Source organism: Ceratotherium simum, chromosome 7, assembly GCF_057802395.1.
Source record: "Ceratotherium simum simum isolate JZ-2026a chromosome 7, ASM5780239v1, whole genome shotgun sequence".
In the NCBI taxonomy this organism is placed as follows: Eukaryota; Metazoa; Chordata; class Mammalia; order Perissodactyla; family Rhinocerotidae; genus Ceratotherium; species Ceratotherium simum.
Genome location: NC_141906.1, coordinates 65053559 through 65067758, shown reverse-complemented (window position 1 = coordinate 65067758; position 14200 = coordinate 65053559). Strand labels below are relative to the sequence as shown.

General features: G+C 47.4%; 1 protein-coding gene across 1 annotated transcript in view; it reads right to left on the bottom strand.

Moving 5' to 3' along the window:
- ZBTB16 (zinc finger and BTB domain containing 16) overlaps positions 1-14200 on the bottom strand; it is a 177686-nt gene that overhangs the window by 84952 nt on the left and 78534 nt on the right. Inside the window, exon 3 of the mRNA XM_004427308.3 lies at positions 4420-4517. Coding sequence (XP_004427365.1) covers positions 4420-4517 — 98 coding nt within the window. The remainder of the gene's footprint in view (positions 1-4419; positions 4518-14200) is intronic.

Below are 14200 nucleotides of genomic sequence, written 5' to 3'. Positions count from 1 at the left end.
GCCTCTTTCCCAACACACAAACCCTCCTGATCACAAAACCACCTCTGAGAATGCAGGGCCTGGCCAGATCAATCTCATTAGTTAATGAGTTAGGTTATTGTTTGTTAATTTAAACGTATTGTTATCATCAGGTATATCTCATAAACACTTGATTAGTTAACGCATTCAAATCGAAACAAAAACTTCAATTAAACTGAACATTCACTACTACCATTTAGGGCCTTAAAAAAGAAAAAAAAGAGAGAGAGAAAAAGAAAGAACTGTCTCTAAGAAGGGCCTCCTACAGGGCAAACTTCTAATTAAACAAATTGTCAATTTCAACACAACGAAAACTGATTTAGGAGTGTAAATTTAGTATTCTAGTCACTGAAAATAAGACCTCACATTGTCGATCTCAGGCTGATTTCCTAAGATAGGGACATGCAGAGGAGAGAGGAAGATGAGAAAGGAGGAAAAAGAAAAAAAGAGAGAAGGAAAACAAGAGCGAGTGTTGCATCCTTTCATCAATGACATCTCTGCAGAATTCAGTGCAGCCTGTTCTCAAGAATCAGAGAAACTCTTTTCTTGCCTCCTCCTTCACCCCATCCCTACCAGATTAGAAAAAAAATTAATCGTGTATGATGACAACTTGGCTCAGCACTCACTGTACACACTGTACCCACAAGGCTGGCTCCCAGCCAGGCCTGGCCCAGCGCCAGAACTACAATAACAAACACGGGCCACGCTCGCCAAGAGGGGGTGGGGGCAGCTAGCACGCAGAGGGAGCCAGCGAGGAACTGAGCGTCTGAGCACCGTTGAGCTCCGCTGAGCAGGAGAAAACAGCAGGAATGTGCCTGTGCAAGGGCAGCAACAACATTCAGGGGAAGCCAGGAGCACTGTGACCCTGACCCAGATCCCAGACTCACTTCTCCACGGCCTGTTCCGTTTTAAAAAATGGTCCCCAGGGTTTTGGAGCAACTATTGTTCTTCTAGGCTCTGCACTGCTGCTCCAACCATTGGTGATCTTCTGTAAAGTGGGTCTGCACTACAGATCCTTAGGGGCCATTCTTGGTGTTGGCTCCCTGCACGGAGCCTTCAAAACAGAGCAGCAAGAAAACCTCATGTTATCTAATTAAACGCCTCCTCTAAAACATCACACATTCTGTTATCATGTAACTTGGGGAGGAGTCAGAACATGTAAAACCTGACTTCTGCCACTGGAATCTGAGAGATGAGCTGGCACCACCAGCCTAGCCCTCCAACCCCAACTCCCTGACAAGGCCAAGGCTCTCAGAGGCCCCGGAGCCTTCACTGTTTAACCAGGGCAGGGGCAAACAATTCAGGAAGTGGTCAAGCCTCACTAAGCCCTTGTTGCAATTTTAATTTCAAGACATCCCAGCTTAGGAGTGAGAGGTATATTGGACGACAGAAAGAAAAAACAGAGACTAGAAATGTCAGAGTCGAAGCAGGCTATGAGCTATCTGTAAGGGTGAATTAAAGCATATTACGACCCATCACCAAATCCTCCTTTACAAGGGCATTGGCAAGTGAATTTCAGAGAGACAAATCATTTGCACAATCAGACTTCAGGCACAGAGAGGAAAACAGGACTCAGCTCCCAAAGCTTCTGGGGCAGCCTTTTGAGACCATGGAACCTTGAAGTAGCATCTCAGTCAGGAAGGGAGTGCACGTCCCCAGGGAAGTGCTGGCTCCAGAGGGGTGATGCAGAGTCTCTCATCTTATCTGAAGTGGGGGCTCCAGGCCCACCTGAAAGTGTGTAAGCAGCTTCTCCCCTTTCTGCCTCTCCCACTGGCCCCACCAACACTGCTGAAGTGTGTTTCACAGCAGAAACAGCAGCTAATTCACACTTGGACAATACGGGCCAGAGGGCTCCTGGCTGCCCTGCTCCATGCACCCCTGGCACGCAGTCTGAACAGCTTCAAGTGCAGGAGAGAGCAGAGAGAGACTGGACGTTCCCTGAGCTGCCCTTAGGCCTCCCAGGCTGTACTCATTCATTCAACCACTATCTATAGGCTCCAATGTGCCGCACATACTGGAGACAGGCCCTGTCCCCAGGTAGCTTACATCAGAGGAACAGAGGGAAAGGAAATTACATTCCCCAAGAGCCTATCACCTGTCAGGCATGGTGCTAAGTGTCTGATGTGAGCCTCTGCACTTCTCTGAGGCAGGGAGAGGTACTCTCATCTTACAGCTGAGGATACGGAGGCTCAGAAGATTCATATTTCTTGCCCAACGTCACATGGTCAGGAGGTAGGTGCCGAAATTCCTAACACTGGCTCCCAAGTAGGGGACATAAGGCAAGTTCATAAATAACTATAACATAAAGAAGAAAGATTGTGCCCAAAGATACTTCAGATAAAGAAATATGGACACCCAGAAGAAGGCCTGATTGCTTCCGGCTGGAGGTGGGGAAAGTAGAGGATGGCATTGTGGAAGGGACCTTGAAGATCTGGGAAGACTGGGAAGGGTTCTTCTGAGCAGAGGGAACAGGGTGAACAAAACCACAGGGCTCAGAAAGCACATAAAGCAAACCAACAAGTAGACAAGTCCACTGGACGGGAGGAAAAAGTAAGAAGTGGGGATGCTTATTGGGCCAGTTACAGAGCAGGGAGGAAGCTTTAACCATAGGCTGAAAAGTGTGTTACCCGCACAGAAGTGTCCAACATCACATAGTTAGAGACCACAAGGGGGCCTGGAGCGGGAAGCAAATGAAACAGAAGACCAGAACTCTGCATTTGGTGGTGGGGGGCACCTGGTTGGCAGACAGCTCACGAAACCCCACAGCATATAAAGCTAAAAGGAGCAAGAAGACACAAGGTGCAAGTTATAAAAAGAGAACAAAAAGAGACATGAGTATCAAGCAGACGCTGAACGCAGGAACGCCTGGACTCAGGACTCCAGGCCAAGGTGGGACAGGTGGGCGGGACGAGGATGGTTCAGTGGAGCCAGGTGTCGGGTGGGGAAGCCCCACCCGAAGGAGGAATGGCACACACAAAGACAGGGGGACAGAGTGGGCATGCTGAGATAGACAGCCACCTAGCATGGCCCAACCCTGGATCTGGAAGAGGGAAGAAAGGGAAGCAAGAAGTTAGGGCACCTTAGGAAGGGCCATGAAGGCCAGAGAGACAGCATCCAACGTACTGTGGAGTTGCACGGGCTCTGCAGCAAAGCCGTGGTGAGCTGAAGCGTAAAAAGCTACCAAATAGCATTTACACAACTGTACAGGTGAGGGAGGAAGCAGGGAGAGACTGCAAACAGCCAGCCAGACTGGAAGCTCTGGAGTACGGTGATGGAACCGTGCCGCAGAATGGTAGCTTCAGAACTGTGGAAAAGGGAGGAAGGTGGAAGCAGAAGCAACTGACATTTATTAAACATCAACTGTATCCCAGGAAGTGGACTACAGATGCCTTTAACATATATTCTGTCACCTAATACTAAAAAAAAAAAAAAAAAAAAAAAATGATAGAAGTTAGCAACACCTATACTTTACAGATGCAGAAACTGGGGTTCAGAAGGCAAATCCGCCCCAGGTCACACAGTTAGCACATATCACAGACAAGATCTGAACCTTCATCTGCCCAGCCCCAAAGCCCAGGCTCATTTCACAAATGCTAAACTGCCCGGAAGGCCAGATGCTGGAGGCAATATGGGGAAGGAACCAGCAGACGCTGACAGCTGATGATAAGAGGGGAGAGTAAGACCAAATAAGAAACTAGCCCTCTCCTCTCCCCCACAACGTGACTCCAAGGTTGAAAGGCAAGGGAATCAGAGGGAATAGAGCACTGGCCCTGGCAGGGAAGCGTGGAGGCCTTTACAACCGAAGCCAGGTTCAAAGCAGCAGCATCAGACCTGCTATATCCTTCGCTCCACCAAGAACACCAGGCACACTGGATGTCAGGTGCCTCTCTCCTTTCCACACCTTGTGGGGCAGAGTAGCTTTACCCAAACATGAGCAAAAATACCAGCAGCCACATAGTCGACCCCACTTGAACTGAATAAAATTTACTTGCAAAAGACAGCACGCTCTAACTAGCTTTGTGTCCCAACCTTTCCATATCTATTTAATTAAAGGCTCCTGTATAATGTGAACCCAATAGTCGGATTCATTAGACAGCGAGAACCTAATTCCACAACTGTTTTGCTAATGAAACCACAGTCTACTTTGGAAGGTAGACCACACAGGGCCCTGGGTGCTAACAATGCCCTGGGAAACCTAAGAGAGCATGAGGTTGGGTTCATCCAGAGGGTCAGACCATCAGGATGGACTTTCTGCTCCATGAAACTGGAGGGAGCATCCACGGGACAAGCTGGACCAAGATCCCGGCTGACAGTGGGGACACTGTGCTCTGAGTCGGGGGGCAGGCGGGCAGGAGGTGGCTGCCTGTGCTCCAAGGGGCCAGTTGGGGCATCCTTGCCTACCTGAATGAGCCAGTAAGTGCATTCTCAGTCGCAAACTATCCAGGAACCGCTTTCCGCAGAGCTCACACCCGTACGTCTTCATCCCACTGTGCAGCTTCCTGTAGGGGAAAGGAAAAGATAGGTTGCTGCTCTGGCTGGACAGAAGGCAGGCCCACCCCTACCTGGGGCTGTGCAGTCATCCCTCCGGCAGATGAACAAGAGGAAGGGAGATGGAGGGAATGGGAGCTGGAGATGGGCACTGATGGAGACATATCCCTGGATCCTCAGACAGCCTAGAGAGCCCCCTTTTCCCACGGACCACTGCCAAGGAAGCATCTATTCCTGGGCTTGTCCAAGGGCCAGAAGAACAGGGCACTTCCTATTGCTTTACTCACTGGCACGTAGACCAAGAAAAAAAGTCAGATCCAATTTCAGCGCCAGAACAGTCAGACAGACATAATGCTCACGGTCAAACTATCACAGACCACACTGGGAGGCCACCGGGCCTTTGCTTACCTTGGTCACAGCACTGCCCTCACTGCACTGCAATTGTGCAGGTGCCTGGCTCCTCTGCGAGACCTTTAAACTTAGGGGGGCTGCATCTGTACCTTTTCTCTCTCGTATCCCCACTCCCGCTGCAGTGCCTGGCACAGAGTGGGCTCTGAATAAGCTTATTAATGATTTGATGCCTTTATGGATACAAGATGCTCCTCTTGGGGCATCCAGAGGTCCTTAGAACTGCAGTCACTCCCCAACATGCAAAGCCTTCCAGCTAAGGCCCAGCTTTTGAACTGTCTTCCTCTATTTTTTGCCAGGGGTTGAGCCCTGACAGAAAGAAAGGTTTCAAGAAACCAGATAACATCATTCTGTGAATGTAAGGTGGTAGTCATCGTTTTTGACTTTCCAAACTGGTTTCATGCATGTTTATCTCATTTTCCCATCACTGCAGCTCTGTAAGGAGGGCCTGGCATGTATGATCACCCCAGGAAGACAGAGGCCCCAGGAACAACTGGTCACAGGCCCAGCCTGTAACAGTGCTCCAATGCCGACTCCTACCATGGGCCTTTCCCACCAGACCTCGCTGCTAAGGCAGGAGCCAGCAATGGAGCCGATAAGATGCAGGGAAGCAGGCGGGCTAGTGGGGAGGTAGGCACTGGGAAGAGGGTCTATGTGTAGCCTGGCCGAGGCTCTGAGCTGCCGGCTGGCGTGTGGGCCATCTGGCCCGGAACACTGACTTTCCTCCCACCCACACTCCTGTTCTCAGACCCTGTTCCCAGGATCCACCTCCACCCCCATTTCTGTGCTTTGCCTGCCACGTCCGCAGGGGCCTGGGCCCTGAGGTATAACAGGGCAGGCAATGGCAGCCAGAGGCAAGAGCTGAGGGTGGTGGGACAGGCAGGAGAGCATTCAAGGCCCCCTTAGAGCCAACAACCCATTGCAATCAGAATGTTGACGTGTTAAGACCACAGTCAAAGGCTGGAGAGCTGCTGGTACTGATACTGACACAACCACAGGTGGGGAGAGGGAGTATTACACCCTCAGGCCAGCAGGACCCGGATCTGGGCCTCAGTGCCCAGATCATGACAGCTAAACCCAGCCACCCACTGCCACCACCTTCCAAATCCCGTAATGAGAACCTGGCCAGCAGTGTGCCAAAACCATGCGGGACCCCAGATGAGCCTCCTCAGTGCCACAGTCTAGGGGCCAGAGTGGCCTGAAGACAGCAGACAGTGCCCAGTGCGTGCAGCCTCCGATAGCGATCACGCCCAGTCCTCTTCACAGAACTCTTTCTCAATCACAGTTTTGTTTGCTCGCTTTTCCTCTACCCCCTTGCCAAAGACAACAAATGATTTCTCAATCACACACACACACACACACACACACACACGCTCACACACCCTCATCCATGACACTGTAGTGCACCCTACCCCCATGTAATCTTACTCCTGGGCACGGCTGATCCATCCCAATTGAGAAATAGTAACAGTACAGAACATTTTAACTGAACATTCTTAACTCTAAATATATTTCACAATGCTGGGCACTGGGACATGTCCCAACAGCATTCTGGGCAAAGCAGTTTTTAAATAGATACCCAGGCATATGAGTGTGTTTGCACTCACACACACACGATAACTGAGTATTCCTGTCACTTGCCGGGGCGTGACAGATGTTTGCTTTTCTAAGAGATGGTCCATGGAGTGGCAAAAGCTCTATTCACAAGTGGTTCAGCAAATGAACCTCTTGCACACATTCATGGTCAGGTCTGGTGGATGGCAGCGTATCAGTTTCGGTGTTATTCCTTTTCATCCTCTCTTCACTAGCGATTTCTTAGCTTCCAGGGGTGTCCACCTCTCAAGAGGCGGCTGTCAGGAGGAACAGGAAGAAAAACACCCATTCTGATTTGTTTTTCAAAAGGACTCTGGAGTGACCAGTCTTCAGGTTTCAGCAGCCACCACCAGGATAAGCATCCCCAACTCCGCCCCTGGATTCTCATCTCTTCTCCCTGTAGGTTCCAGATCAAGTCTCTCACCATGATGAATGCTTTCTGGGTAACCTCACTGCCTTTTTTCTAGATGCCAGTGGATGTGCCTGGCAATTGTTGCAAGTAGCTTTCTTGGCCAAATGGATTGGTGTGGCATGAGAGGTAATGCACCTTTGCCCTTTATTACAGAGGTAGCAGGGTACATGGAAAAATGCCAGGCGAGCAGCCAGAAGACCTAGATCCTCACCCTGACTCAGCCATTAACTTGTGTTACGATCCTGGACAAATCCTGCTATCACAATCTCTCTACAGAACCCAGCCACCATGCAAACCTCCTGCTCCTCTCTTGAGCAGGACCTGGCCAACTGGCGTTGACTTGCTGCCGTGTCTCCCAGGTGGGCATGGTGTGAGGCAGGTCCCTTCACGGGGTTCTGCCAATGTTCTCAGTCTCAAAAGAAACAAATGACTCCCAAACCAAGTAGTAAGAGAACCTCACTCTGGCCTTGCTCACCCCTCCAAGCAGAAACAGAACTGAGAGAGAGAGATAACTCTATCTACTTCAGCCGTGGGTTTACTCTTTTTCCACCAGACTCTTAAATTCAAAACGTATCTTCAATGTCCATTTACCTTTAATTCAAATGACAAGAGGAAGGCCAAACAGTCAACAGCATTCCGGGCTCTACTTTTAAGAGGAAGGAATGAATGAAAAGTTATTAGGCTATCAGGGATTTACTCCCAAAAGCAACTTCCATGGAGATTGCAGGTGTTTCCATCTGCAGTCCAATCTCCTGTACCTTCTCCACGTGTCTTTTGTGGGGAAGGAATACTCTGCACAGAGCCTGTTCTACTAGAGGCCTCCGGAGCATGTCATTAACAGAACGTCTGGGATGCTCAAGGAATGTTCCTTACCTTCTAAGGGTGACATTATATCTTCCCAAGGAATGTCTCTTAATGCTACCAGTAGGGACATATTCCAGTCTAGTCCATTAGTTGCACCCGTGTCCTTCTCCTTATGTACTTTCTCAAAATATCAAGTCCGTGATTCAGGACTAAGCCATTCATAAGTTCTTCGAAACTATAAGCCCCTGGAGGACAGGAACCATGTCTCTATTTCCACATCCAAGGCCCTCAGCACAGATGCAGGCAGCCAAAGCAGACACATGAGAAGCTAATTTCTAGTGAAGCACTCCCAACCACCCTAAGACAAAGGGATACCTGACCACTGAAATCCAGCCCTGGGACTGTGTGGAATCAGAAAGGAGGCCTGGTACCCCCAGGGAGAAAAAGAAGGGAGAGTTCTACCCTTGGCTAGGGAATGGGTCACTTTCATTTTCTCAAGGCATAAGAGAAATTATCCTTTTACCCGCATTTTTCTTAATGTTGAGATTAGACAGTAATTTGACAAGCCGTGAATGCTTAGCTGGTATTACCACAAATTATCCTTCTAGCAATAGAGTTCGTTGCTCCCTGACTAGTCAATATTAATAAACATTACCGAACGCTTTTACAACACAATTTATTTTTTAATATGGCTCTTTATGTATGCCATAAAGTAAATATACCAATAAAAGGCAAAGATTTCAAACAGATTAAAAAAAACAACCAAGAACTAACAGAGTGCTAGTTAACACCTTCCGTGCTACAGGATGGGGGTGGGGGAGTGGTGGGGGGCATATAGCAAGCTGGGAATCCAGACCAGTGGAGCTATGGAAGATGGTGGCCATTTGGTTGTATCAAAGCCTTTTAAAGGCAAGAGGAGAGAATGTCAAAGAAGGCACATTTTCTTAAGAACCTAGATTATAAGTGTGGTATATTGACTGAAATACTGGACTAGGGGCAGGAGATCTGGTGCTCACTCCAGCTCTGCCAGGAACTATCAAATGACCTTGATCAAACCACTTACGCTCTTCTTGATTTCACTTCACACCTTGGCAACAATACAAAAGTTGAGTTAGATGATTTCTTAGGTCCTTTCCAATCAGGTTTATGACACTGAAAGGCTGTGGGGCTGACAGGGTCCTGCTAGTTGGACTATAACCTCCTTCATGAAGGATCCATACCAGTTTCATCCCCTCAACCTCTGTCATCGAGCCCAGAACATAGGAGGGACTCAGTGCATTTTTGTTGAATGAATGAACAAACAAACATGAAAGGGAATTTGAAGAGAAAAACAGAGAGGTAAAAAAACCCACCCCCTCTACACACACAGACACACACACACACACACAAAAATCAAGAACAAGAACAGTTGTCCCTATTGTCCAAAAGAGAAGGCCTCCATGGGGTTCTTAGAAAGAAAGCCATGCATCCTGCCTTGGCCTGGGATCAAGGCCAACCTGGAGCTGACCGAAGAGTGGAAGGAGCTGTCCTGAGCCTTGAAAATACGAGGCAGGACAATGGCATTCCCCACGGCCATAACCACACCAAGTACAGTGCTTTCAGATAAGGCTGCCTGAGTGTTAAAATATGATGTCAGAAATGACAAAGGGCATGCTAATCTCCCCACAGCAACTGCTCAAAGACGGATCCTCACGGCTGCTGAGCACCAGGAGGCCTGGGCTTCTGGCTGTTACGTAACTGGCCCTTTGTTTTAAAAGACCGAGTTCTCCAAAGTCATTTATTTGAAATATCTCTATCAACAAATTTCACCAAGAACAAAAGTTTTTCATTTGTGCGTCAGGCTATAGGATGATCTTATCGCACACAATCTCATAGAGTCCCTTTCAACAAGGTCTTAGCGTGCTTATCTGCAAAGTTCCTGGTAGCCAAATATGATTGAAATGTTCTATTTATGCTCACTGGATTAAGGAGATGTTGCAAAACTGCACAAAAACCTGGCAGATGTAAGCAAGGTATTACAGCCTGGGCAGTTAAGATCTGAGTGAAGGGGATCAATACACACTTTTGTAGTTTTCTTTCTTTTTCTTTCCTTTTTTTTTTCTTTAACAAAACCAGAAAAGTTGTGCTTTTAAAAAAGGGAAGAGGAAAAAAACAGTAAAATGCCTTAAGATTTATAGCTTCTTACAGCTTTTTCCAAATCCAAAACAGGGCACCATGATGCATGCTTGATGATGTCAGCCCAAGGGAAACAAAAATAAATCCAAAATATTCTCTCCAGATCCTAAAAGGCCCTATAAGGGAATTGAACTATGGTTATGGATGAGCAGGGGTTTTGCTTTTTCTCTCTCATTCCCATATGAGGCTTTCAACCAGCACAAATAGCCAATTTCTGGGAAAAGTTTTCAAAAAGCTACAGATTCCTCCTTTATCTCGCTGTTTTGCCTGAGTGTGTGGAAGAAACGTCATCTCCTGGTTATCTAGGCTCATTTTTATATGGTCTCACTTTAGCCAGGAAGCTGCCACCTTCATATCCCACAGATCAGCCCCGGATCCTCCAAGACTGTTGAAAACAGATGAGGTTTATTAAGAGCCTAAGAAAAAAGTTCCTCTGGAATTAAATGCTTCTGAAAATCTTCGTAATGTATATTGCCTCATTCTTTCTGCTTTAGTACACTGCAAATTAAATTACTTTTCTATGAGGATTCGGAGCTATAGAGCCATCATGCTAAACATCAGTGATGAACACAGATAAGAGGTGGGGCAGATTAACCTGTACGGACACGGAATCACATTGTGAAAGCTATTGTCATGTTAATGAAGGAAAAGGCAAAAACCAAATAGATATCCACTTTGTTGCTGGTGCTTTTTTCCCTTCTTCCGGAAAAATGCAAAAAAACCAAAATGTAGTCAACTGAGGTTTTATAATAATAATGCTAAAGCATTCATTTATCACATCTGACTGAAAGGCTTGCTAAGGTACATCTCAAGTACCCTGTGCTTGGGAAGAGAGTGCTGTACCCATTTTGTGGATAAGGAATCTGAGGCTAAGTGACTTAGTTTCCCAGGTAAGCAGGTGGAAGTCTCCAGATTTCTCACATCAGGATCCATATTCACATTTACCTAGCTGAGGAGAGACCATCTGCCCCCCCATAATGTCCTCCCAGAGCCTCCCCCTACAGGAAAACCACCAGCAAGACAGGATACACAGAGAGCATGTCCAGGATTCACCCGACCCTACTCAGGGAGAGACAAGAACACAGGAGCCGCTAACAGAACAGGTAAGCAGAATGATGGCACCCAGAGTCCACAGACAGGCTGGGTCTCGAGGGACTTTATAGCTTCCAACAGGAAGGACCTCAGGGAAGGCACACTGCCTCGTCCTCGACTGCTAAGTACTCTGTATCTGTTAAACACCTACTCTGTGCCAGGCTCTGGGAAAGTAAGGCTGCTTTTGAACCTCAGTCATCTAGGTAGGTTCCACATCACTATTCTCCATTATTGCACTTTAGTGATTGCCTTTATAGCACGTAACACAATTTATAGGTCTATATTGGGTTTTTTACTGGTATTCTTTACCTCTCCCAGACTGTAAGCTACATGAAGGCAGAAACCATCTGCTGTGTTCTGAGAGTCTGGCACAGAGCCTGGTACAGAGTAGGCCTTCAACACTTTTTTTTTTAAGTACCATTATTGAGATATTATCCACATACTATAAAATTCACCCTTTAAAGTATACCATTTGGTGGTCTTTAGCATATTCACAAAGCTGTGCAACCATCACCACTATCTAATGCCAGAATATTGCATCACCACAAACAGAAACCCCATACCTATCAGCAGTCACTCCCCATTCCCCTCATCCCCCAGTCTCTGGCAACCACTAACCTATCTTCCTCTATGGATTTGCCTATTCTGAACATTTCATATAAATGCAATTATACAATATGTGGCCTTTTGTGTCTGGCTGCTTTCACTGAGCATGTTTTCAAGATTCATCCATGTTGTAGCATCTATCAGTAATTCATTTCTTTTTTTTGTGGAATAATATTCCCTTGTACAGATATACCACATTTAATTTATCCATTCATCAGTCATTGGACATCTGGTTGTTTACACCTTTTGGCTACTATGAATACACTGCTATGAACATTTGTATACAACTTTTTCTGTGGACAAATGCTTTCACTTCTCCTGCGTATATGCCTAGGAGTGGCATTGCTAGGTCAATGGTAACTCTATGTTTAACCTTTGGAGGAACTGCCAGACTGTTTTCCAAGGCAGCTGTACCATTTTACATGCCCATCAGCAATGTATGAGGTTTCTGATTTCTCAGTACATTTTTGGACTAAATGAAAAAATGAATGAAGATTCCTTCTGCTGTAGGAGCTCGCAGAGAAGGGGATAAATTTCCAAGGCTCCTCTGGTAAGCTAGCATCTTAATCTGCAGATATGACATGCCACACTCGTGTTTAAGAAAAACCCCAAAGAAGGCTATTTATATTTAGTTCATTCTAGAGAGAGAATCAAATGAAAAATAAAGACAAGGAAAGTAAAATCCAGACAGCTCAAAGTGGGTCCTACCTCCACACGTGATTTCAACCCCCACCCTCCACCCACTGTCCAGACTCAATAATTTAATAACCCACACTCCTTAAACAGATTTAGGTGAAAAAAATATGAGCAGGATCCCAGCTCACCTGCAGCTGACTCTGATTTGGTCAGCAATGAGAGGAGCTTTATTTGACAGCCCTGCTGTCTGTGACAAGAAGTTTGAAAATATACTTAATAATATTTAAAACCAAAACACACACACAAACAAAAATATCCCAGGCAAGCTCTAGGAGAGGGACCCACAGAGCTGGAACCTGCTGAGAACATGGGCGAGCCAGGGGCAAGGGCTGCTTCTCTCCCTGAGCTCGCTGGAGGGGAAGGGAGTGCGGAGCATGCTGTGGGGAGAAGCTCTGAGAAGGGTTCCCCAACTTCTTTTTTCCCCCTTTTCTTTCTTCGTAAGAGGCGGCAGCCGTATTCCTTTCTGCACAGACTCCTTGCAAAGAACAAACAAACAAAGGCTGGGACAGAGCACGGCCCCTCGCAAGCTGCAGGTAATTAAAACGGCCTGTAAATGCCCCAGTAGAAAGCACTTCAAAGAGACAGTAATTCCAGCAATGGCCAGTCAAGACTGTGTGGTGTAAAAATTATGAGTTTTCCCAATGGGGAGCTTTGTGTGAAAAGGACAGGAGTTGGTGGCAAAAGGAGGGTGAGCCACACAGAGGAGGCTGACAACTGGTGTCCGTGCCCGGTGTGCACCAGCCTGCGTGGGTGTGTGTACACGTGCATGTGTGTATGGCATGCACACGGGTGAGAGAAAGGGAGGTAGTAGGTGTGTGTGTCTCTGTGTGTGTGTGCACATTTATGAACGCTGAGACGCTCCAAGCGTGTGGGCATGGAGATAAAAGGAAAAATAAAATAACAAATACGCATTAAATATGTAAAGCAACAAATACGCATTCTCTTCCCCTGCTGGGCCCCATTTTCACGGAGAGAAGTACCAGGCGGCTTGCGTGCTCCTCTGGCTCCTAACTTGTGAGCCTGCCGAGCAGAGCCTCGTGTGCAGGAAATGCATAATACCGACGACTCCGGGCCCAGTGACAGCCAAGGCACAGCGGCCCTCTGGATATGCATGTAGTACTTTCCATCTCACAGAGACACATACTTAGCGACAACAGACCGCAAGCTATCTTATCTTAAAACAGAGTATGGAGAAAAGACAGAGATCCTTCACCTTGACTCTGACCGCATTCGCTAAATCCTCCGTGCTACCTGCCTGGTGCCCCTGCGCTCAGGGGATGCAAAGACCAGTCCACGGCGTGGAGCTGATGCACATGAGAATGGAGGGGCAGCCTCAAGGCATAGGGACTCTGGCCTCGCTCTTATAATACATGACACAGACAACCCACACTGACACACACATCGGTGATCACCTGACCACAACATGGCACACTTTAAAAAAGAAAAAAGCCTATCAGTAGTGTATTTTTTTTCTGTATTCTCTCTGCAGAGACCTAATACCCACAAAGGGACATTTCACCAGGCAGAGAGCTAATATTATTCCTAGGGGGCTCCCCTGGTCCTTCCACTCCCAAAGTGGGTGCTCCATTTTACCCCCATCTTCTGCGGACACGTCCATTGTTGCACTGATGGCACTGGGGCTGCATCTGCTTGCTTGTCTGTCTCTCCAACTGGATGGAAAACTACCTGAAGACAGAGCTTGACCTCATTTCTCTGTATTCTCAAGCCTAGCAGAGAGCATGGCATCAGTGGGTGCCCAAGACATGTTTTGGGTAAGTGGGTGGGTGGTACGTCTTGACCATACTGTGGGTACCAAAAGTAAGGACCTGGATATTGCAGCATATTGCATGGAGCCGGGGAACCAACTGTTCCTCACCCTCATCAGGCAGTCTATGCGGCCTGCAGGAG